The 26,264-nt window shown below is 43.5% G+C and overlaps 1 protein-coding gene across 3 annotated transcripts in view; it reads right to left on the reverse strand.

Moving 5' to 3' along the window:
- Nucleotides 1-225: 225 nt before the first annotated feature.
- The window catches only part of CFAP251 (cilia and flagella associated protein 251), a 79,469-nt gene continuing 53,430 nt past the window's right edge, over nucleotides 226-26,264 (reverse strand). For all 3 annotated transcript variants that reach the window (XM_051972730.1, XM_051972731.1, XM_051972729.1), the window contains 5 exons: nucleotides 22,223-22,313; nucleotides 21,873-22,016; nucleotides 11,281-11,509; nucleotides 9,046-9,147; nucleotides 226-594 (listed from right to left, as the gene is read on the reverse strand). In XM_051972730.1, the coding sequence (XP_051828690.1) occupies nucleotides 497-594; nucleotides 9,046-9,147; nucleotides 11,281-11,509; nucleotides 21,873-22,016; nucleotides 22,223-22,313 (664 nt within the window). In that variant the 3' untranslated portion in view covers nucleotides 226-496. The remainder of the gene's footprint in view (nucleotides 595-9,045; nucleotides 9,148-11,280; nucleotides 11,510-21,872; nucleotides 22,017-22,222; nucleotides 22,314-26,264) is intronic.

Below are 26,264 nucleotides of genomic sequence, written 5' to 3' on the forward strand. Positions count from 1 at the left end.
TACTTGAGCAGCCATGAGGGACTTACAGAGAGCTAACACGGGGGCACACGTACTCCCCTGGGAATGAGGCTTGCGGAGGAAGTCGCAGAGAGAAGGTGCTTCCTGTGCACCAGCTCTCCTAGGCCCCGACGCCCACCCTGCTCAGCTGTCATGCTCAGAGGCCCCTCTCTGTCCTGGAAAAATCGCCTCCAGACAACGGAAACAGACTCAAAGAACTTTCTGCAATTTACAGCTTATCTTTTTAATTTTCATGTCTCACATTTAACCCAATTCTCCAGCTCATTGGCTCTGTCAACTCGCAGGATTCTGGTCTTTCCAACATCTTGGATGTCGTGCTTTACAGAAATTTCCTTGTAATCCTAAAAATTCTTAAAGGGTCAGCAGGGTGAGGGGTGGAGGGGAAGAGGAGGGGAGTGAGTTAAGTGGAGGGAGAATCTACAGGGAAAGCAGACCAAGTGTTCTCTTTTCTGCCGTCCCTCCCACTTTGGGAGCCTTTTCAGGTGTCTTTGGGAATGGGCAAGCCAAGAATATCAGAAGTGAATATCTCGGCAGTGATTTCTTCCGGGAGCTCTTCCTCCAGACGAATGTTAGATCCTGGATAAACAAGATGAAACCAAATGGCCCCAGAATGATCAGGACCCACCTCAGGAGGGCTCAGTAAATATCAACAACAACCTTAAAAGGGCTCTGTTCTAGAACCTGCCTCGGGTTCCTTGAACATCATTGTGTGGAAGCTGGTTAAAATCCCATTTTCAACATAGTGATGACTTAATTTTCTGCAAACTTCATCGAGCAGTCTTACATGGAGAATCGGAGTAATTCTGGCTCAAGATTCTTGGGAAGAAAAGCCCAAATAAAGAACAAATGGAACCTAATAACAACGATCACTCATCCTTTTAAAGCACTTTACCAGTTGCAAAGCACTTTCCTCACTCAAAGAGCTCCGTAGATAACACAAATATTATTATTCCCATTTTATAGTTAGGATAAAGGAGGCTTAGAGAGGACACATTGCAAGTATTTTCGGAGCTGCCTCAATGAATCTGAATCTCTGCAATGGAAGCATCCTCCGAGGCTACATGTCCAATAGCCTTCACCTGAAAATTCCCTCTAAAACAAACACCCTAGACAAGGGATCCTCCAGGGGCCACATGGAGACTTTGAAGTGAAAGGGAAGCCATTGCATCCTAGGATTACTGACTGGCCTGTACCTTCTTGACACTTTTCATTGTGAGGAAGTTCTTTTAACAAACATTAAACCTAACTCTTCTTCCCACTTTCTACCCATTGTTCTCCACCCTGCCCTTCCAGATCTCAAGCCTCCAAGTCTTCTCTGTGGGCAAACACCCCTTGTTCCTGCAGCCACTTCTCATGCGTCTTGTTCTCTGCCTCCCACTTGCCCAGCTCCCCCTCTCAGTGAGTGCTTACTGGGTTTGAGTCTTTCCGAAAATATTCCACATGCCGGTTGTCAACTCTCCTTATTACAGACCTGTAAGGTTGGCAAAGCCCCTTTTCTACATTATCTTGCCTAAGCCCTAAGGAGGAAGAGCTGCACTTTTTATGGTGGCTAAGAACTGGAAGTTGCAGGGATGCCCATCAATCATGGAATAGCTAAAAGCTTAACAGGATAAATCAATTAGCAAATGATTGTGGTGGAATATTATTGTGCTATAAGAAATGATAAGCAAGATGATTTCTGGAAAATGTGGGAAGATGATGCAAAGAGAAGTAAGCAGAACCAAGGGAACATTGTACACAATAACAGAAACATTTGGGATGAACAATTATTAATGATGCTCTTAGCAAGTAATACAGTGGTCTAAGACAATCCCAAAGGACCCATGATGAAAAATGCTATCTGCCTCCAGAGAAAGAACTGATGGCATCTGAACATAGACCAAAACATACTGTTTTTCCTTCCTTCCTTCCTTCCCTCCTTCCTTTCTTTCCTTCCTTCCTTCCTTTTCCTTCCTTCCTCCCTTCCTTCTATCCTTCCTTTCTTCCTGCCTTCCTTCCTTCCCTCCTTCCTTCTTTTCCTTCCTTCCTTTCTTCTTTTCCTTCCCTCCCTCCTTCCTTCTTTTCCTTCCTTTCTTCCTTTCTTTGTTCCTTCCTTCCTTCTTTTTCTTCCTTCTTTCCTTCCTTCCTTCCTCTTTCTTTTACTTGAGTCTTCTTTATTATTAATTTATTATTATTATTAATATGGAAATGTTTAACATGGTTGCACATGTATAAACTATACCAGATTGCTTGTCATCTTGGGGGAGAGAGGAGGGAGGGATACAATCCAGAAGTTAAAACTCTGAAAAAAAATGTTTTAAAAATTGAAAAAAATTGTTTAACGGGTAATTGGGGGGAAAATAAAATATTTTTTTAAAAGGAGCTGAAGATGTTGTCTCCATCAGGCTCCTTGAGGTTAAGTGGATTAGATTCAGGATTCAAACCCAAGCCTAACTGGGTCCAAGACCAGCCCTCTGTCCCTACTCCATCCACCAGCCCCTCAAAACTGTCAAAGATGAGAATGCTTGTGTTCAAAGCTGAAAATGATCAGCCAGTCTAGACTACTCTGGATTGGTCTAGATTTGGAAACTTTGTATTATTGACGTCCTTCTCTCTGACACTTGAATAGTGAGAGACAGCATCTCTGGGAGCTCTTCCTCCAGACAAATGTTAGACCCCAGATAAACAAGATGAAACCAAATGGCCCCAGAATGATCAGGATCCACCTCAGGAGGGCTCCGTAAATTGCAACAGCAGCATTAAAAGGGCTCTGTTCTAAAACCTGGCTTCAGTTTCTTGAACATCCTTGTGGGGAATTTAGTTAAAATCCCATTTTCAACATAGTGATGCTTTAACAAATTTTCCGCAAACCTTATTGAACAGCCTTACATGGAGAATCGGAGTAATTCTGGCCCAAGATACTGGCAGGATGGAGGGATGAACAGTTATAAATGAAGTCCCCTTGGGCGACTCCAGGGAGATCCTGAACAGAAGGAGCAAACTGTCCACAAGCTTTACAGGCGTTGGGCATACTTTCTATGCCAACCTGCCTGGGCCAGGTAAAGGCCAGGGAGAGGGCAGGAGACAAAAGGGGGCCAGAAAATTCCACTCTCGCCTCCTTATGTACTTCCGATGCCTCCGTCTCTCGCCCTGATACCAGTATGTTGCCGAGTCCTTCATGATGTCCCCCTTCTCTCCTCTGAAGGCATTGTCTCATACCTGGACCACTGCAGAGGATCAGCCTGACTCAAGACCCTCCCCTGCTTTATTTTGGATTTATCCAGAGCCCAAGTCTGACCGTGTCCTTCTCTTAGCCAGCGGATGTCAGTGGTTCCCTGACTCAGCTCCAAAACCAGACAGAAAACCTTTTCTTTGTCTTCTAATAAAGCCCTTCCCCACCTGGCCTCCGCGATCATTCCAGCCTCTCTGGGTCCGATGACATGGGCCGCCTGGCTGTTCCTTGAACAAGATTCCACAGCTCTTCAGTGCTCGCCCCTCTCCCTTCCTTCCTTTCCCTGCCCTCTGACTTTCCCTTCCCTTCCTTCTGTCCTTTTTTCTCCCTTTCTCTTCCCTTCCTTTCTGACTACATCTCTTCCTTACCTTGGTTGAGTTAAAAGAGCAGTGACCGAGCCAGGTCACAATACCATCAGCTCCCCTGCCATAACTGCACACTTTCACTGATTGCTTCATGCTCAGAACTCTCCCTACCTCCTGCCTTAAGATCTCGTCTCCTGGGAGAAGCTCTTCTTGGTCCCCCTTACTGCTCGTGCTTTCCCCGGTCTATCTGGTCTGTAGCGTGGTTTCTCCCCCATTAGGCTACGTACTTCTTGAAGGCAGGGAACTTTGAGTCCTCAGGACTTATCAAAAGTGTCTAGTAAGTGACTAATAAATGCTTGCTGATTTGACAGTCTCAGCCCCCAAGGAGCTTACTTACACTCTTTTCACAAATTCAAATTTAAAAAATGTTTTTAATTACATGTTAAAAGAATTTTTTCTTTCCTTAAATTATGAGTTCCAAATTCTTTCCTTCCCTCCTACACCTTCCCCCTCATTGAGAAGGCAAGCAATTTGATATAAGTTATATATATGCAGACATGTAAACCGTATTTCCATATTACTCATTTTATGAAAGAAAACAGAGGAAAAAAACATTAACAAGTCTATTTTGGTCTGCATTCAGACTCCAGCAGTTCTTTCCCTGGAGAAGGACAACATTTTTTATAAGTTCTTCAGGACTTTCTTGGATTTTTATATTTCCAAAAATAACTAAGTCATTCACAGTTGTTCACTATACAGTATTGCTATTACTGTGTACAATTTCTTCCTGGTTCTGCACTTCACCTTGTATCAGTTCATGTAAGTTTTTCCAGGTTTTTCAGAAGGCGTCCTGCTTGTCATGTATTATAATAATACAACAGTATTCCATCACAACTTATTCAATCATTCCACAATTGATGGGCATCCGCTTGATTTTCAATTCTTTGTTAACACAAAAGGAGCTGCTTTAAATTAAATTTTATATTATTTTAAATATTTATAAATATATAGGTCCTTTTCCTTTTTTAAAAAAACCTCTTTGGAATACAGACTTAGTAGTGATATTGTTGGGTCAAAGGAGATGTACAGTATTGTAACCCTTTGAGCATAATTCCTAATGCGCTCTCCAAATGGTTGGATAAGTTCACAATTCTACCAATGGTGCATGTGTATCCCAAATTTTCCATATTCCCTTCAACATCTGTCATTTCCTTTTTTATTAGATTAGCCAATCTGATGGTTGTGAGGTGGTACCTCAGAATTGTTTCAATTTGCATTTCTGTAATCAATAGTGATTTAGAGCACTTTTTCACATGACTGTGGGCAGATTTGACTTTTTCATCTAAAAACTACTTGTTCGTATTCTTTTGACTTTTATCAATTGACCTTTATCAATTAGAAAATGATTCATATTTTTATAAATTTGACTTAAATTCTCTATCTATCTGAGAAATGAGGCCTTTATTAGAGAAACTTGCTGTAAATTTTCCTCCCAGTTTTTACTTCCCTTCTAATCTTGGCTGTATTGGTTTTGTTTGTGCAAAATCTTTTTAATTTAATATAATTAAAAATTAGATATACTTAACTTACATTCTCCCAAAACCAATGATATGACATGTCCACAAATATATAATATAAGGCAGGGAATAATGAGGGAAAAACAACTCTGATAAGCCAAATGGTTTCAGAAAAACTTGGGAAGACTTGAATGATTGATGCAAAGTAAGCAAAACCAGGAGAACAATCTATATAGAAATAGCAACATCCTGATGATAATCAAGTGTAAACTCTGATCAATATCATGAAACCAAAGGATTCATGATGAAACATGCTGTTCCCCTCCAGATAGAGAACTGATAAACTCAAGAATGCAGAATAAAACTTTTTTTTCTAGTTCTTTCTTTTTCTGGGGAGCAGGGAACACAGTTAAGATGGAAACTTGTTTTGCATATCTGTATGTATTTATAATAGTTTTGTTTTAGTTTTTTTTTTTTTTTTGATTTCTCAATGGCTGGGAGAATGGCTAGGAGGATGAAGAAAATCTGAAACTGCAAAAAAAAACTGTGCTTTAAAAAATAAATTTTTAGGATTGTACATATTTAATTTATATCAGATTGTCTTGGGGAGGGGGAGGTAATGGAGGAAGGGAGAAAAATTTAGAATACAAAGTCTTACAAAAATGAATGTTGAACACTATCTTTACACGTATTTGGAAAATAAAATGCTATTGTAATTATCTGAAAAAAATAAAATTTTTAAAAAGAGAAAGAAAAATGTGAAGAGGGAGAGAATACTTTCGTGTGTGTGTGTGTGTGTGTGTGTGTGTGTGTGTGTATTCAGAGGAGGCTGTAACTTAGCTGAGCTTTGAAGGAAGAGTTCAATTTTACTTTTCCTTCTCTTGGAAGGAAGACCTGAGAAGCATATACACAAGCACACACATATTCTGTGTGCAGGAGCACAGGGACCCGATTCATTAAAAACAATATTTATAGGCATTTAAAAATTCTGGGAAATGCTAAAGTTTTTCAGAAAACCAGAAGTCCTGTCATTTCCTTCCTAAAGATCCCTTTCTCTGTAAAAATCCTTCACTGTGCCCTTGTCTCCATCCATCTAAGCAATGGGAATGAGGCAGTTTGGTACACACTAGTCTGGAGTCTAGGAGTCTTTTCCCTACGACCGAGTCTCTCTCCATCACCTCCATTCTCTCCTTTGTCTGACGGGGAGATGGGATCCTTTTCCTTCCAAGGCTAAACCCTCTATTTACGCCTTTGATGCTTGCTAGTGCTTTCTCCTCTGGGAGTTTTGCCCCTTGGATCCTTTCCTCTGCCCCTCTCACCTCATTTGCTCATTATCTGCTGCTCCTTCCTCACGACTTACAGCGTGTCTATATTTCTTCCACCCTTAAAAAGGCTGCTAGGGAAGGCGGTGATTAGAGCACAGGACCTGGAGTCAGGCAGACTTAATTCAAATCCAACCTTAGATGTGTACTAGCTATATGACGCCGAGCAAGTCATTTAATCTTTGCCTCTCCGAGTTTCTTCATCTATAAAATGAGGATAATAACAAAACCATCTCCTAAGGCTCTTGTGAGGATAAAACGAGATACCCTTTGTAAGGTGTTTTGCAAACCTCAAAGTGCAATATAAATGCTATAGTTGTTATTATTGGTTAAAAAAGTTGCCTTTGAAGCTGCCATCCCTTCAAAAGGGATTATTCTCTCTCTAGAAAAATAACTTTCATCTGTTCCCTTCACTTCCTCCCCTTCCATTTCTCTATGGCTTGCAATCTGGCCTATAGTCCCACCATTTATAGGTTCATAGATTTACAGACTTATCTTAAAGACAATCTTAAGAGCCATCGAGTCTAGCCCCTTTATTTTTTATTTTATTTTATTTTTGTGAGGGGCTAAGTGACTTAGCCAGGTAATAAGTGTCAAGTGTCTGAGGGCCGCCTGATTCCTGAGCCAGTGCTCTACCACTGGGTCACCTCGCTCTCTACAGCCCCCTGAAGTCCAGAGTCTCTGATTCCTGGCCCCACAGATGCACGTGTTCTTCCCCCCCTTCCACCAATGTCTTCTGAAGCTCAAAGTCACACAAGCCAGCTTCTCTGACTTCATACCCAGTACCCTTTCCCTTCTACTACACTGCCTTATATTTCCTTTCAAAGCTACCGACCTTCTCTTACCTACTGTTCTCACTCCTGGTCCTTCTTGACCCCTGGGCAGTTTTTGACCCTAGTAATCCCGCCGCCTCCCTTGGCACCTGCTCTCTTCCTGCTTATCTGATCAGCCATCCATCACCATCGTTCCATCCTTCCTTCAAGGTTCTGGAAGTCTCCGGTTCTCCCCCCTTATATCTTGGCAATTCCCCTCAGTTTCCATGGGTCCAATGAATGAACATATTCAGCCCCAGTCTCTCCCCCAAACTAGAGATGCTTTTCACCAAACACCTGGACATCTCTGTCTGAACGTCCCCAAAGCGTCTCAAATTTAAAATGGACAAAATTCTCCTTTTGCCTTCCTCTCCTTCCAAAAGTTCCTATTTCTATCAAAAGTACCGCCATCTTTCCAGTGTCCCCAGTTCAGAACCCCAGAGTCATTCTTGGCTTTTCTTTCTCCCTTACCCACCACGTCCCACCAGCTGCCAAGTGCTGGAGATTCTCACTCTGTAATTCCTCCTGCCTCTGATCTCTGCTCTCCATTTTGTGGAGTTACCTTAATTCAGGCCCTACCAACCTGCCTAGATTACTTCCAAAGCTTCCTCATTGCTCTCCCTGCCTTTTTTGCTGTTGACGTCAATCAGAGTTAAGTGACTTATGAGATCACACAGCTAGTAATTGTCTGAGGTCACATTTGAACTCAGGTCCTCTTGACTCCAGGGCTCTCTCCACTGAGCCACCTAGCTGCCCTTCTTCCCCCGCTTTTACTCTCCCTGTAATGCATCCTCTGCAGTTTCCACCATGATCTTCTTAAGGTAGGGGTCTGACTATATCCCTTCCTGACTCAGAAATCTTCAGTGGCTCTTTCCTGATGGGAGGGTTCCCCAAAGTCTCCACGCCATGGCACACACTAAGACTTTTTGGACACCTTTTACAATTGACCCTCACTGACATTCAAAGCACTTCGTCTCAAGACTCCTGCCCACCTTCTTTCCACCGACATTTTACCTTATACCCATTCTATGTTCCAAACAAATTAGTCCTTTGCCAGTCTGTTCCCGCTCTCTGTAATTTGCATAGGTATAAGCATCCCCTCTTAGCTACTGAGCTTCCTTCAAGGTTCAGCTGAAGTTCTTCCTCCTCTGAGAAATCTTTCCTCTACATGTTAATACTCTCCCTTTAAATGACCATCTATTTGCTTATTTATATTCATGTTTTACCCCTTTCCCCCAAATGTCTTTTTTGAGGAAAGGGAGCTATTTCATTTTTATTTTTGTAGCCCTAGCTCCTGGCACGGTACCAAGCACTGCACTGTATATCAAAGACACTTAAGTAAATGTTTTTCCACCTTAGATTTGAATTCTGCCTCCAACTCCCTTTTTTTTCTGACACGATTGGGGTTAAGTGACTCGTCCAGGGTCACACAGCCAGGAAGTGTTAAGTGTCTGAGACCAGATTTGAACTCAGGTCCTCCTGACTTCAGGGTGCCTCCAACTCCTAACTAGCTGTGTGAGCACAGACAGATTATTTAACCTGACCTTTAGTTTCAGCTGTAAAATGGGGATAATGCCTGTATTACCTACCCTCCCAGAGTTTGGTTTCTCTCAGAGCACTATGTACAAATGAGTTTGGTAATATTATTAAGAGGGGGACAAACACTGAAAAGCAAGCAAGACATCAGGAAATCAAAAAATTAAAATTAAAACGCTCTCATTGGAAATATGCATTCCTCTCTAACATTCCTCTAAATCTTGGGTGATTTGATTAAAACTCAACTAGTCCCGAAAATCATTGCCCCGCTGGTTCTGAAGCGCATTTGTTAGTGCCTGGGCTGAGTGAAAAGTCACACGATACCTTTGTAGTCCAGGGTGGCGGGTTCGGATTTCCAGCCCTCTGGGTTCAGTCCAAACAGCACCGTGAAGCAGTCCGACAGCTCTTCCTCAGTCATGTGCTCCCCTATGCCCCGTTAGGGAAAAGACACAGGGTTAGCTGCTGGGGGGGCTGTGGACATGAGGGCGCTTGGCTAAGTGGCCGACACCACCCCAGAGAACCCCAATCCTCTGTGGGGTCATTATTTCATCACGAACCCCCCTTACACGGCCTCTGACCTGCCTGTCCCTCTGTAGGGAGGGTTTCATGACTGGCTGTGGCCCCAAAGGCCAGCTCATTCCCATTGAAGGCTGAGCCTGTGGGGACAAGCCCCTTCCAGCTCAGTTGGGCTGATCTTTGGCCCATGACAGAAGCTCCTACTCCAACTTTCCTCCTTTGGAGGAGTTCGTCAGAGCTCGCGGCTGCAAGGGCCTCGAGGACCCAGATTTACTTCCACTCCCAGGTGATGGTGGCTGGAAAGTGAGGGGAGCCAGTTCCCACATTTAAGGCGAGGGACAAATAAATGAGAAGTCTGAGGGTTATGCTTTTTTCCCCCAAAAGATATTAAAAGACCGAAAGTGTCTTTTAATATTTTTAAATGATTAAGTTTTAATTTAATCATTTGTGTGTCAAGGCAATCCTTTGGAGCATTGACCGAAGAGCGCGGACCCGAATGGCACAGGAGAGGCGGAGAGGCCTTGTGAGCTAGCATTAGTGTGAAGGGCTCTCATCGGTTATTTCATTATTTCCTTAACTGGAAAAACAAGCCTCTTAAATGGTGCGCGGGTCAGTTCCTCGTCCCCCAGACTTCCCCAGGAGCTTTTAATGACACCTCTTCAATCCTTAGGTTTGGACTTATGGGTGAGGGCGGGGGAGAGGTTTTAATGAGTTAACAAGCTAGACTACCCTGGGATCCCTTTATGAGACACAAACACTTCTCCCAGTTAAGAAGGGAACAAAGCAATTGGCTGAGCAAACAAATTAGCCGGGGCCTGTGGGAGCTTTAAATAGCTAAGCCCTGGACAAATTTCAGTAGTTCAAGAGGGAAAGATCACAAGCCTTCTGCGGACTGAGGACCATGAGGGGCGGAGGGGAAGCCCCCGTGGCTTGGATGGGGAGCCCATCTGGCTGTTACCAGGTGTGGCCGATTCCCCCCAGGTGGTGGGCCAGGGCAGGGGGCCTTCAAGGACCAGGACCCAAGCCAAAGAGCCAACTTCTTTACACAGAGAAAGAGCGGCTTTCCGGGGTCTGCAGTACCGCAGGCGTGGGTTGTGTCCGTGATACTGCCCACGACACACTAAGTCTGTGTTCCCCCTTCACACAGAAGTTATCTGTATTGGTGGGAGAGTACGGTCCCGGGCTAGGAGAGCAGCATCCCCTAATGCTTGCTAGGCCATGGAGTAAATGACTTCTGATTTATCGTTTGGGGCTTATCAGTATAGTGGAAGGAGTGGGGGCTCCCCGGCTGCCCCTGGAACCCAAGAGGCCGCCTGTGGTGGGCGTACCCCACCAAGAGTGGCCCAATTACACTGGGCCAGGTGATGCTCGCCTCCCCCCCCTCAAACACACAGGAGACCTGGCGCAGAGAACGCTAATTCAGCGTGTTCAGATCAAGTAATGAGTCACCAGGGGCTTCCCCAACAGCTGAAGGGCACTGCCAAAGCATGGTCCCGGGGGGCTCCTCTCCTTCCCCTTGGGCTTTTTCTGCTGGGAACATCCATCTTCACCCTCCATAAACAGAGCATTATTATATAAAGGAGGGCCCTTGTTTGCCATTCATCTCCTTGCGTAATCCAAGGCTAGACTCGGATCTGAAGGACAAGGGTCTCCATCCTTCCTCTGGCCTTTACTCGCTGTACGATGGTGAGCAAGATCCTAGATTTCTCTAAATTCCCATGAAGATGCTGCTATCAGTCCCAGCAATGTTGTAATAAATACAGAGAGCCCTTTGCAAATCTGCGAGCGCTCCGGCAATAGCAGCTACAATCATCATTCCATGGTGGAGGTTCATCTCCTCCTCCTGCTACTTCACAGACGTTAACTGACTGATTGCAACCCATGAGCTCATCTTGGGGGACTGAGGCGTCCCCCAAGTCCTCCCCAGCACATCACCCCCTGATCCCGTGTACCTCAAACGACACTCTTTGTGTTATTTATTGCTCGAGAAAACGGTGGGCGGGAGGCTAACATGTTGTAGTCCACTTGGGTATATATACTGACCTTTGGTTAGAAGCAGTTCTAGGAAATGTTCTCTCTCAATAGCCATTTCCCCATCCTCATTAGGAGAGCCAAGAATTTTGAAAGCCTTTTGTATGTCACTCATGGTTTGACCAAAAGGTGGCCTGTGATTGATGTAAAGCTTCACAAACTCTGGCAAGTCGATTGAATCAGCGAGCTTTCCTGTATCCACATACTCACCGAATTTAATTTCGTTTAACATATCATCAATCTAAAAAAGATGTAGAATTAAATATATATCTATGTATATTTACATGTTGGTAGACATGAATCAAATTTTCATATACTTAAAAAATAAGTTTTTATTAGTATATTTTTTTACAACACCGTAATTATTTCAAGCATCCTGTATGACAAATAGTATAGAGAAGAAAGGATTTAATAAACTGAAAAATTCCAAAAAGATGTGCAATGTGTAACACCTGTGGACCTCCCACCTTGACAAAGGTGTAGGTTGGGGGGGTTGTTCTCATCTCTCTTCATCTGAGTCCTGATGGATCTTTATAATTTTGTTACATTTATTTTTGATTTGTTTTATGTGTTGCTCATAAACTTTTTTTAATTAAAGCTTTTTATTTTCAAAATACAGACATGGATAATTTTCAACATTCACCGCTACGAATTCATGTGTTGTAATTTTTTCCCTCCTTTTCCCCCACCTTCTCCCCTAGTCGGTAAGTGATTCATTATATGTTAAACATGTACAATTCCTCTATACACATTTCCACAAATATCATGCTGCACAAGAAAAATCAGATCGAAAAAGAAAAAAATAAGGAAACAAAATGCAAGCAAACCACAACAAAAAGAGTGAAAATACTATGTTGTGGTCCACATTCAGTTCCCATTTCCTCTCTCTGGGCGCAGGGCTCATATACTTTTTAAAAAGCAGAAAATAACAGGCACAATGTTGGTCCATGTCTAATTTTTCTCAGCATGATCATCGATTCAGAAATACTCCAAACAATAATGATAAAGATGATAATGCTTTACATAGATCATTTCCTTTTATCCTCACAACAGTGTTGGTAGATAGGTGCTATTATCATCCCTATTTTTCAGATGAAAAAACAGACTAGGAGAAATTAAGTGACTTGTTTAGGGTTATCCACTTAGTGCCTGAAGACAAGATCTTCCTAATGCCAGGTCCTGTACTCTGTCAACTACACATCTTATTGTTTAACCATTTTCAGTTGTGTCCATTTCTTCATGCCTCCATCTGGGATTTTATTGGCAACGATATTGTAGTGGTTTGCTATTTCCTTCTCCAGCTCATTTTACAGATGAGGAAACTGAGGCAAAAGGATTAAGTGACCTGTCTAAGGTCACACAACTAGGAAGTATCTAAGGCCATATTTGAACTGAACCCCCAAATGCCCCCCATTTTCCACCACTCCACTGTACAGATCTTATGTGAACTAAACAAGACTTAATCATTCAAAAAGACAGAGTATGAAGAGAAATTTAGGCTGCTCTTGATGCTCATACAACTTGTTTCTGAATTGAATTTAACCATTAATAAAGTCTTAAGAGTTTGTAGCCTAAAATTGTTTTTTTTTTTCCTGGAGACGATATGTGAATGTTTTCAACCAAAATGTCATTTTCTCTATTTAATTCTCTTCTATTATTTTCTGCATTATAGTGTTAAGTTTTTTGTCCTGTCAAGTTCTTCTGGGTTCTTATGATCATTAGGCCGTCTCTGTACATGCTGTCTTCGAGCTGTTTTTCTTGCACAGTTAGCATGTTTTCTTTTAAAATTCTTAATTCTATTATTGTTCTGTAAGAAATGCCCAGCAGGATGAATACAGAGCGGCTTGGAGAGACTTACATGAACTGATGATAAGTGAAATGAGCAGAACCAGGAGATCATTATATACTTCGACAATGATACTGTTTGAGGATGTATTCTGATGGAAGTGGATTTCTTTTGACAAAGAACCTAACTCAGTTTCAATTGATCAATGATGGACAGAAGCAGCTACACCCAAAGAAAGAACACTGGGAAATGAATGTAAACTATTTGCATTTTTGTTTTTCTTCCCGAGTTATTTACACCTTCTGAATCCAATTCTCCCTGTGCAAGAAGAAAACTGTTCGGTTCTGCACACATATATTGTATCTAAGATATACTGCAACATATTTAACATATATAGGACTACTTGCCATCTAGGGGAGGGGGGTGGAGGGAGGGAGGAGAAAATCGGAATAGAAGTTAGTGCAAGGGATAATGTTGTAAAAAAATTACCCTGGCATGGGTTCTGTCAATAAAATGTTATTATAAAAAAAATTCTTAATTCTTGCTTTTCTTCTTTTAGGCTGTCCTTTGCTTCTGTGTATTTGCATTTCCAATCTATTGTTCTCTCTCATTTCTTTGGTGAGGTTTGCCATTATCATTCAAATCTTTCTTTTCTACTCGTTATTTTCGCTGAGCGGGATATAAATTCCACTGTCATAATTTTCATTTCTATTTTAAATCACTCGAATACAGTATATTGTGGTTCAATGCTCTTCTCAACTTCCATAGGGTCCTTTGTCTCATCAAGGGTTAGATCATTTTTCCTTTTTTCTGGCAGTATTTATTCATAGATAGCTGAACTCATTTACTAGATCTAGGTTCATATTGCCTTCTATTGTTAGTTTTTTTTTTCTCTGTTGATTTATATATTTATTTTCAAGGCCTTTAGATTTCTCCTCCCTGAAATTTTTGGTATTTTCAGTCTTTTCCCCTCTTATTTTTCTTATCGCTCACTTCCTGACTCCCTCCCTTCTCACTGTGGTTTCTTTGGGAACTGGATCACAAAGTCTCAGCCTCCTCCCTTATTGAGTAATTCACAGTTCATCAGACCAGATGCTGGGCTCTTCCTTTGGACTTAGAACTACACAATTCCCCACGCGTGCAGTGTCCTGTCCTGATGAACTTCCCATTCCCTCTGCTCCTTCCTTCTCTGACCAAGCACAGTAGATCAGAACTTGCTCTCCCTGGTTCTAGCAGAACCTGCTTTTTCTGGAGCTTTGCAGCCCTGGTACTTCTGGATTGCATGCCAGAGAGGCATGTTAGCTGTTGACAACCCGAGCAAACTTTCGTAGTATATTGCCAGGCACTGGGAAAAAAGTGGGGAATGGGATGCACAGGTGGGTTTTAAACCTGTGCCCTTGTGTCTGCTAGTGTGGCCTTGCTGCCAATAGTGCCGGAGATGGGTAAGGGGTGAGCTCAGGCTCAGTGTCAGTCATTTCCTGGTTTGGGAGAAGTTTTTTTAACCTTCTTTTGGATTTTAGGAGTCATAGATCATGGATATAGCTGAAATTTCTTTATCTTTGGCAAATCATTTATGTGTTGAGAGGGCTGAGAGATTTAGTTCATCTTATTGATCATTTGACCTGGAAATCCCCATCTAGTTTGATCTGTGGCTGAATAAGTCCTCCCTTCAGAGCTGAAATGATTATAGGTCTTGGTACATATCAGGTGCCTAGTAAATATTTATTGACTTGAACTGACCAAGTTGTGTACCCCGAAGCTTCTAATTTTATATTTCTTAAAAAGAGTTAATAGGACTTTATAATCTATATCAAATTTCTTGCCTTCTCAAAGGAGAATTTGAACTCAAAATTTGAAAGGTATCATAGTGATAGCACAGAAAAAGAAAAAAAGGTGATATCCCAGAAAAGAAAAGAGGCACTAGTGAAACACTAAAAAAAGACACAAAAAAGACACAAAAAAGCAAGTCAGTTTTAGAACTGTTATGTTAAATTTGTTAGATTTCAGATTTTACATGTAATCCTTTTTTTTGTTCTTTTTCTAAATAAGGAAAAATTTTGAAATGTCAAATTCATAATGTGGAAAATAATTACTTTTTAAATACAGTATGGAAAATGTCTTACTTTTCAACTGGCTTGATCTCAGTTAGGAAAGAAATTTGGAACTATCCCCTCCAAAGTTATCAAACTGTGTATCCTCTTTGATTCAATTTTGATCTGAAATTCCCTCAAAAAATCAAAGAAAGAGGGAAAGGACCTCTCTGTGCAAAAATATTTGCAGCAGTTCTTTTAATGACAGCCAGAAATTAGAGAGGGAGCATGTTCCTACTAAAGAATAGCTAAATAATTTGCGGTGTATGGATGCCTATGAGAATGGCCCATGAACAGTGATGAAATGGACAGTTGTGTAGGAAACTGGAAAGACCTCTTATGAAATGATGTGGATCAAGCTGAGCAGAACCAGGAGAATGATAACTCCTCAGGGAGATTTCAGAACTCTGATTTGGAAGACTAAGAACACAAACCACAGGTCCAAACAAAGGAATATGAAACACCCCATTTGCTTCCGGACAGAGAGGCCACAGAATGAAAGTGCAGAGCCATAGATTTCCAGACACAGCCAAAGTGGGAATCTGGCCTGGGGACCACTTGGCAATATACTGAGGGCTTTATTAAGGGGCTGTCGTTCTCCTTATTTGCTCAGTTGGGGTAAAGGCTAGGGGGAGAGACATTTTTTTCAAGGATGACTCACTCCAGGTCACGCAGTGTAGGTAGCTCTGATTGACTACAAACCCGTCTGCTTCCCACTACTCCATGCTACCTTTTTCTCTCGGCTTTCTTTCACCAACAGGCTCTGAGCTAGAATCACAGGAATAGGAGTGTGCGGGTCCAAACTGACAACTAAAGCAATCCAGGTCAATAAATATTAATTTTAACAACGGAAAAAAAAAACCTGATCTTCATCCCCTGCTTTGCTGCAACCTAACTTCTGCTCCACCTCAAGTGGAAGCCTCTCATGGAGCCCAAAGATTAGACAAGGCTTGGAAAGGACTGAGAAAATCGCGACGTTTAAGTTCTTGGATGCTCTGGCTGTTGCCGAGTTACTGTCAAATTACACAATTGCAGCATTTTGGGAAACTAGAGACTATTTGGCCCAGTCTGTACCCAAGCAACAATCTCGGGCCCATCAGGTAGTCTTTGAGTCTTTCCCAGAGTCTCCGGTAAGGGAAGTTACCTCAGCCCTCAATGGTGGTGGGCTCGCCACATTGGGATGCTTCTGACAGGAAGCCTTTCTACTGCTTCTGCTCCTTGATCCTGAGTCTGTCCTTGGGGGCAGAGAGCAAACCGAATCCCTTTTGTGACCAATCTACTTTCAGGTTCATCCTCCCTTTCTCTGATCCCAACATCCCCAATTCCTTCAACTCATCCTTCTCCATCCTCAATGGCCTTTTCCCAGTGTTCTCCCATTTAACAACGCCCTCCCTGAAAGGGGACACCTAGAACGGAACCTCACACCATCCACACCCTTGGAATGTACTGTCTCTACCCTCCCTGAAATCTTCCCTGGTCTGCCTGGCGATAAACCATTCTCCTTCCTCTGACCCAAAGTGATGGCGTACCTCGTGACAGTAACCCGAGCTCTTACCTCCGCAAGGCCACCAAGTTCACATGGGGTGGGGGGTTGTTTGTGGGTCTGTCTTCCTCACCACGGGGAAGGGGGCACAGCAATATAGGCTAGTTTGGCCATAGCCCCCTGACAGCACAGGGGCCAAGGTGGACCAGAAAATCTCTGATGTCCCTTTTGGCTTTTCACCCACAGCCTCAGCAGAAATTCATTAAACATTTGTAGAATAAATCCTTCCACTGCTCACTGCTCTCCCAAAGCCTTAATCCTAGCTTAGTGATTTTATTTACTGTAGAACTGGGTGGCCCATGGTTAGGAAGAATCTTTAGTGGATGGAGCCAAATCAGGGACACGGACATTTCTTTGCAGCGCTGAAAGCGGAGCAGCCCGCTGCCTGTCGGCCTAGATGGCTTTGCTCAGTGGGCCGGATGGGCAGACTCCCTCCAGCCACAGTCAGGAGAGATCTCGTCCCTTCTGGACCGGAACAGGCTTGGGGATTTGGGGAAGGCCCCGGTGCCGAGGCCTCTCTCTGGGCTTCCCACGGGCTGCTCGGAGGCAGAAATCTGGCCTCTTGGCCCTTGCTCGCTGCGTGCACGGGGCCATGCCAGTTGGCTGCAGGCCTTCCGCCCCCACTGGAAGTGAGTCAGTCCCAAAGATTAGAGTACCGAGTTTGGGAAGAACTCCGAGGAAATAGCCATGTTCCTGAAAGGCCTGTTACTTGCCATGGATGTCCAGCAGCGCCACGGCTACCGAGAACATCAGGGGTTCACTGGGTGGCATCAGCAGCTCTTGTGCTCCCCCAGAAGCAGACTGTGGCCCAAAGAGCACATCAGAGCTTCTCCAAAGTGGGGTCCGTTCCGCCCGTGCCCCAAGCGGGGCTGCCAGGGAGCAGCTCTCGGGAGCGCCGGACCCCCATTCCTACATTAACCAGTTTTAAATTCCTAAGACAACTACAATGAGAAGGGAACCATGTGTAACAATCCCTCAGCCTCATAAAGAAAGTGTCTTTGGACTGCTGGGGGTGACATCAGCGTCTGAGCCCTCCACGGTCAACGTGGGAAAGGACAGCAATGTCTCAATGGGAAAAGCCACAGCAGAGGATGGCTTTCGAGCCAAGAAACGCCCTGAGAAAATTTCTATTAAAGTCTCAATAAATCTGACAGGAAAACAAAAGGGCCAAAAGCTTTCCCCAAGAGCTCAAGATAGAATGCCCTGTCAGTGAGCAGAGTTTGCAGGAAGCCGTGGGATCCATCTGGGTGAAAGGGCCTGGGATGGTCCTCGCACGGGGGCACAAAAGAGACGCTTGTGTCCTTCGCCAGCGTCTGAACGGAGAATGGATTTGTAATGACGCTGATCAGAGGCAGGTGCCTCTTCCTGCACAGACCCGAGCCAGCTGACACTCCCCACACCTGCCTGGGCTACCTGCTGGCTCCACTTATAAATAACCGGCACGTGGCACAGACTGCTTTGTTACTGTTGTTCAGCTGCTGAGTCGCTGCCCACTCTCGCGTCTCCGTTTGGGGCTTTCTTGGCAGAGAGGCTCGAGTCTTGGCCATTTCCTCATCCGGCTCATTTACGGATGAGTAAACTGAGGCAAACAGAGTGAAGCGCCTTCCCAGGCTGCCGTAGCCAGTAAGTGCTGCAGGCCAGGTGTGCCCCGGTCCTGCTGACTCCGGCCCGCCGAGCTGCTCCCTCAGCGACTCCGACCCCAGGCTAACGTGCCCCTGACTGACCACGGGTCACTCGTCTCCATGAGACAACCCACCTGGATCACTCTTTGTTCCTTTACCTAATGGGCTTTCCCACTCACAGAAGAGCAGCAAAGGGCACCCGACTGTACCGCCAAGTGCAGTCCTGCCGGATCCCAGCCTAATACGGCCAGGATGGCTCTCGTCATCTCCAGCTCAGGGGTCCTTAAGGTCTGTGGGTCACGGACCTCTGTGGCCGTCTGGGCAAGACGCGGAGCCGTCACAGAAGAATGCGGTTTCATGTTTATTATTATTACTTTTTGCTGAGGCAGTTGGGGTTAAGTGACTTGCCCAGGTCACACAGCTAGGAAGTGTTCAAGAATAATGTATTTTTAGAAAAATTATAATGGAAGGAAATGCTTGGATTTAGTTAGAGGCTAATAACCATCCAAATTCAGATTCCCTGAAGTCTATCCACAGCCTGCTCCAGCTAGCGGCAGTCTCCCTCATTTGCGCACCCTTCCCATATTATAACATCGACTATTTTTATCTGTGTCCATACGTTCAGATCTGTTATCTCGGAAAGGGGCTGTATCCGATGTACAGTGGTCTCTCTCTCAGTGCTTAAGGCTGGTCCAGCAGCTGAATAAATCCTCGTCTGTTAGTCCGATGCTGCCGTCCAGCGCCAGTCTGGGAGCCATTCCTCTCTCAGCAGCCTGACCTCCTTCAGGCCCCAGTACGCCCCCTTCCCCCCTCCATGGTTTCTGCACAGACCAGAGGGCAGAGTCTGTTCCCCCTCTCTGTGTCCTTAGCGCCTAGGACAGAGTTGCCCAGGGCAGGAGCCGAATATCTGAATCAAATACACTGAACTACCCGTCATTATTGGGGTTCCTGCCCTTGATCCCCAGCCACGACGTGTCTGTGGTACCATCACTAGAAGACAGGGACTCACCCCTGATCCAGAGGTGAACAGCACCTCTTCCTGCACCATTAAACAAGGAAAACACATTCGGCCTAATTCTCACAAGACGTTTCTCAGCAAGAAGCCGATGAAATGAGGCTTTTGTTTGTGCCTCCCCCTCCCCCCTCATCAGCAGGGGCTCAGATTTTCTTTTCTTGTCTTTTTTTTTTAACTCCTAGGAGATGAATGTTGGGAGGAGGGGTGTGTGCGGAACCGAAAGGCCCCTGGGCCCCGACAAACGCTCTCCTCGGCGAGCTCACGGAGATCCACCCGGAGGTTCTGCTGCCTGGCTCGTGGCCATGTGGGGAGAGGACGAGCTCCCTTCTGGTCCCACAGTATCCTGACACAGCAGCAGCCAGACCCACTGGAGAGGCCTCCGGGCCAGAGCCACATGGAACCCGGGGGAGCCCTTTAAGTAAGCCTCCTGGGGCTGAGAGCCAGGAGCCTGAGCCGGTTTCCATGAGAACCTCTCCTCCTGGGGGTGGGGGCTGAAGCAGGACTGACCATCGGCCTCCCTGGGAGAAGTCGGGGGGCTTCCCTCTCTCACCCGGCCATAACTCTCTACTTGGGCATCTCACAGCTCCCACAGATTCAACCACCATCCCTTTGCTATACCCAGCTCTGCTGAGCCAGCCCTAACTTCCAGTTGGAGATCCAAGGGCCAACAAGACTTCTCCAACAAGATGTGGATGTTTTAAATCCAACCTGTCCCAGACCCAGCTCCCCTTGGCTGGGCTCCGCGAGACTGTGGAGGCCGCCTCCCAGGCACCCACCAGTACCCCTCCCACGGCCTCCTCATCCCCCTCTGTCCGACCTGCGGCCCACTTCTGCACATTCTCCCTTCCTAACATCCCATCCACAGCATCTCCCCTCCTCCTCCTCCGGCCCAATCCCTTGTAGCTGTTTACACCAATTCCTGAGAGCAACTCACTCTGTCTCTCTGTCTGTCTTCTCCTCCCTTCTTCCTCCTCTTTAACTCTGTCCCTCTTCTCTTTTCCTCTGTCCCTCTTCTCTTTTCCTCTCTATCTCTGTCCTTCTATCTCTGTCTCTTTTTTCTTTTTCCCCTCTCTTTTCTCTTTTCCTCTCTCCATCTTTTTTCTCTTTTCCTCTCTCTCTCTCTCTCCATCTTCCAAATTTCAGCCCCCACCTCCTGAGAGACTTAATCTGGGAGCCAGCCCTGTGAGACTCCCTTCCACTTTTCCTGCGTGTGTCTCATCTGCACACAGGTGTTTGATGCCGTCTCCCTGATAGCCGTGAGTTCCTTGGGAACAAAGACCGGTTTGTTTTTTCTCTGTCTCCCTAGAGCTTAGTTAGACAGAGGCACATCAGACACTTAATACTTATTGACTTAATTAACAGCTCTTTTTCTTTGTTTCAAAGGAGAAGTCAGTTTTGGATTGGAATATATCTGAGAAGGATCATGATATTAAAATAAAAATAGCCAATGAATAAGCTGAGACAACTAGGTGGCAATTGGAAAGGGTGCTGGGCTGGGAATCAGGAGGACCTGGATTCAAATATGGCTCAGACACTTCTCAGCCACGTGACCATGAGCAAATCACTGGGCCCCTTCAAGCCTGTTTCCTTATTTGCAAAATGGGGACAATACCAGCACCTTCCTCCCACAACTGCTGTGGGGATTAAATGAAATAACATATGTAAAGCACTTTGGTGACTAAGAGTTGTATAAATGATAACTATTATTATTATTAAATAAGTATACTGGCTAGCCACAAAGTATGTTTCTAGGAGACTAAAAAGAGAATGAATACATCATATAGCCAAAGATAGGAACAGACCTCCCAGGAGAAACTGACCTTGTTTTCACCTGTTTACACCAATTCCTGAGAGCAACTCACTCTGTCTCTCTGTCTGTCCTCTCCTCCCTTCCTCCTCCGCTTTAATTCTGTCCCTCTTCTCTTTTCCTCTCTATCTCTATCCTTCTATCTCTGTCTCTTTTTTCCTTTTCCCTTCTCTTCTCTCTTTTCCTCTCTCTCTCTCCATCTTTTTTCTTTTTTCCTCTATGTCTCTCTTATCTTTTCCTCTTTCTTTTTTCCTTTCTGTCTCTCTTATTTTCCTGTCCCTCTTCTTTTTTCCTCTTTATCTGTCTTTTTTCCTTTTCCCCTGTCTCTTTTTTCTCTTTTCTTCTCTCTCTCCATCTTTTTTCTCTTTTTTCTCTATATCTTTTCTCTTTTCCTCTCTCTTTTTTCTTTTCTTCTCATTTCTCGTTTCCTCTATCTTTCTTCTCTCTCTTTTTCCTCTCTCTCTTTTCTTCTGTCTCTCTCTGACCCTCACAATGTCTCTATCCCTCTCTGTCTTTCTCATTCTTGTTCTCTCTCCCCTTTCATAATATCATGTTCTTTGTCACGTTAAGTCCTTTTCCAATAATGCATCTGTAGTGTCCACAACTGAATTTTCAAATCTATTTTACAAGAATAAATGTAGGATCCATCTTTGACTCACAACTATTATTTCTCAGAGAATGCAGGGTTGGATTACTTGACTTTTCAGGTGTCAATAAAATATTCCCACTTACTCTACCTACCTGCTCTTCAGATGGATAGAAGCCAATTGCTCTCATTACAAAAGGCAGCTCACTCAGGGGAATACGTGTAGACACCTTTCTGGTCTCCATTGTATCAATACCCTGACTACGGAGCTGAGAATAATAAAAATAGTCCTCCAGTTCCTAAGAGGGAATACAAAAGAAACACGACCGATTTAGACTTCGGGATAATATGCAGCAGGCAACACCTCACTAACATTTTCTAGAAAGTGTCTTGAAGGTATCAGGGTGAAAAGCTTTAATAAAAGGCACTTGGGTATTTCTGGGTACATTTTTCTCAACAATCCCAACGGAGGTTGCTGGGAAGTATCTCCTGTGAATACAATTACCTTATAGAATTCTCCTTCTCGGCCCCCATCCAGCAGACCATAGAATGGGGTCAGATCTTCACCCCCCAGGTGAACAGCTGCCTCCAGAGCCCTGGAATAATAACAAAACATCACTATTGGGGAGCACTCATGCAAGAATAGACTTTAGCCGGTAGTCTGCCCCAGAACACAAGCAGCTGCTGACTAGATTAGACAATGAAGCACAATTAAAGTCTTGGTTGGCTTGTTAGGAAAAATCCCTCGGAGATCAACATGAAAACTGAACATTCGGGATGGCAGGCGGCAGCCAGGGGTACGAGAGCACCCGTCCGACCGCGGAAACCCGCTTTTGTTACATCCCCGTTGTGCGGCCTTGGGCCAAGCCCTCTGAAACTCGGTTTCTCCCTTTGTCAAATGTGGAGAAAAACGCGAAGCTGCCGGCCCCACAGGGCTGCTGGGAGCCCAAGCCCTTGGTAAGCCAGAAGATGGAAGAAGCTGCTGTTATTAGGGCGTCACCTGGGCACTGAGCTTTGCCCAGAACAGGCACTTCCTACAACTGGAGCTGAATATGCTCCGGCCCTCACGGCGATCGTGGCCAACACTGCGGCTGGCCCTCACCTCCTCCTGGCCCTCACCTCCTCCGGCACTCCTGGGGACAGACTGACCTTTGGGGTCTCTCAAAGCACAGAACTTGGGGAGAAATCCCATGTTCTGGAACTGAAGCCGCTCATTTTTACAGAGGTAGAAATGGAAGCCCAGAGAGGTCCCCTGCCCAAGATCAGGTAGCTAGAAATGGTAGAGACAAGAATCTGAGTTTTAGGCTTCTGCCTACAAACCCAGGGCTCCCCGCAGGAGGCCAGGAGGACCCCCCCCCAGCTATAGCTAAAACCCAAATTTCCCCCAACACAGCCAAAGCTCCCACAAAGCCATCGAATGACAATCCCAGGGAAAGAGGCAGCCTCGAGCTTTGGCTCACACAGTCCGAGTTTCTGAGCCAGGCTATTTGAACCTTGTAAAGACCTGCTTTTCCACAGGCCACGGAGCACAGATAAAGAGCGGGACATGGAGTGATTCCCGACAATTCCATGTGCAGCACCCTCGCTTCCTAAGCACTTCGGGGGCAGCCTTTTACTCAGGAATCTCAACAACCCTGTGGAGAACATTAGGATGGATCCCCATCTCCCTGATGTGGTCGTCTCCTCCAACAGGGCAGATCCCAATCCTTCCACGTGGGGTCATCTTGGTGGCTTCCCAAGAGTTCACCACAGGGAGGTCCACCCAATGTGTTGTGGCTAATCTTGGATTCCCTAAACTTTGAGAGGTTACTAGTGGAGCATGGGGACTTTTAATTATCTTCCCTCTTATCTCTTGGCCAGTCCGTCTTTTTTTTATCCTATGTATTTTTTTTATTAAAGCTTTTTATTTTTAAAACATATGCATGGATAATTTGTCAACACTGACCCTTCATAGCCTTGTGTTTCAGATTATTCTCTCCTTCCCCTCCCCTAGATGGCAAGCAATCCAATATATGTTATACATGTTAAAATATGTGTTAAATCCAATGTGTAAACATATTTATACAATTCTCTTGTTGCACAAGAAAAATCAGATCAAAAAAGAAAGAAAATTAATAAGAAAACAAAATGCAAGCAAATAATATAAAAAAGAGTGAGAATGTTATATCATATATTTCTGATAGTATCATTTACACCAATTCTTCCTTATACCTTATTTTTAGTGTGTCATAGACTGCTCACATTTACCATGTCTATGGTATGTCTCCATTACTCTTTGGGTAATCCTTAACTCCAATTCTTTGTAGTCTATAGAGTTCTGAGACTTACAACAATATATCACCACTGGATGAATAACTGATATTCAAAGATAGACCTTTGTTTTAGGTGAAAACTTGGGGTAATCCCAAGAATTCTGCAATTTCCCAAAAGCAATCTAGTGTGCTCTCCTTCTCCAGTTCAACTCTGGGCCAAATTCACCACCCATTTTCACTGTCTGTCCAAGTGAGATGTACTAATAGAAGGACCTCATACTTGGGCTACCACATTTTTATGGTCTCAGATATAGTCATAGAAGAAATGGAAATGGCACCAAAGGAAAAGGAGGAAACCTGTGGTGACGGCAGTGTCATTCTGCATGTGTCAAGTGACTGATCTCAAAGGCAGTAAAAGGAGATATCAAAGGCATGGAGAAAGTTTGGGTCTTATTACTATGGATAAAAGGGGGCTTAGGGAATCCCAAAAGATACTGCTGGTCCACAGGAAACAATATGACATGATCTACACACATTGAAACATCTTTGATAAGAGCATTTGCAGGAAACAGTCAGGCTTTCATAAGTGATACTTCACAGCAAAGTTCTGTGGGTCAAAAATCATCTTTCCTATTTTACAAGTTCTCTTGGAACTTATTGTTTATTGGCTATTTAAAAAAAAAAACCCAACACTAGAACTTGGAATGGAAGATGCCATTTGCATCCAGACAAAAAACTATAGAGACTGAATGTGGATTGAAACATAATATTTTCACCTTTTTTGTTTGTTTTTTTCTTTTTTATTTTTTCTCCTTTTGGTCTGATTTTTCTTGCACAACATGAAAAATGGGGAAATATGTTTAAAAGAACTGTAACCTGTATCAGATTGCTTGCTATATTGGAGAGAGAGGAGGTAAGGGAGGGAGGGAGGAAAACGGGGAACACAAAGTCTCACAAAAATGAATGTAGAAAATTATCTTCACGTGTATTTGGAAAAATAAAATACTACTAATTAAAAAAAATAAACAAAAATTAACACTAGATTCAATAGAATTATATAATGCTTTAAAAGCTCACCTCTAACGAGGTTTTGCCGTGCACATGTCAAAACTATACAAGTTTATGGAAAGACCTAACAATTGAGATAACTTTGTTCAGCAATCTTCTGCTCATTAACATCAAGTGAGGCATAAAATAGAGATGCGTGCTTGCCAAAAGTGTCTGTCACTGACCTGGAGATCTATTAGAGTCCAAGTTGAAGAGGAAATTGAGGTTTCTTAATCTTTTTTTTGTTTCCTAGACTCTGCTGAAATCTCTGGATCCTTTCTCTGAATTATGTTTTTAAGCGCATAAAATAAAGCACATGGGATTACAAAGGAAACCAATTATACTGAAATATATTCAGAAAAAATTCAGAAACCTTTCCGATGAGGTTAGGGATGAAGCAAGATATCCATTATCACCATTATTACTTAATATCATACTAGAAATGCTAACTATAGTAATAAGGCAAAAAAAATTGAAGCGTAATAAGGCAACAAGGAAACAAAAATATCACTTTTTGATGATGTGATGGGTTACTTAGAAAATCCTAGAGAGTCAACTACAAAAAAACTATGTGAAGCAACTAACAATTTTAGCAGTTACAGGATATATATCTACCTGACAAGACACACCCAAGAACTACATACACACAATTACAAAACACTTTTCATACAAAGACAGATTTAAACAATTAGAAAAACACTAATTATTCATGGGGTAGGTCAATATAATAAAAATGACAATTCTATTTAAATTAATTAAATGCCATATCAATCAAATTACCAAAGAATTATTATATAGTATACGAATAGTATACAAATTTATAGTAACAAATTTATAAGGAAGAATAAAAAGTCAAGAATATCAAGGGAATCAATGAAAAAAATTAGTGAAGGAAGACAGATATCAGTGTTACATCTCAACTATACTACAAAACAGTGATCACCAAAGAAATCAGGTACTGGATTAAAATAGTGGCTAATGAATGAAATTTTATTAGGGACACAATATATGGAACTAAATGACCACAGTAACCTTGTGTTTGATAAACCCAAAGATCCTAGCTATTAGGGCAATTCACTGTTTGATAAAAACCATCAAGAAAACTGGAAAGCAGTCTGGGAGAAATTAGGTATAAAGCAACATTTTATATACTATACCAAGATAAGCACAAAATGGGTATATAATTTAATCATCAAGGATGATATCATAAACAAATTAGGGGAGTATAGTAAAAATTACCTGTCAGAT

The sequence above is a fragment of the Antechinus flavipes genome, chromosome 1, assembly GCF_016432865.1.
Source record: "Antechinus flavipes isolate AdamAnt ecotype Samford, QLD, Australia chromosome 1, AdamAnt_v2, whole genome shotgun sequence".
Taxonomy (NCBI): Eukaryota; Metazoa; Chordata; class Mammalia; order Dasyuromorphia; family Dasyuridae; genus Antechinus; species Antechinus flavipes.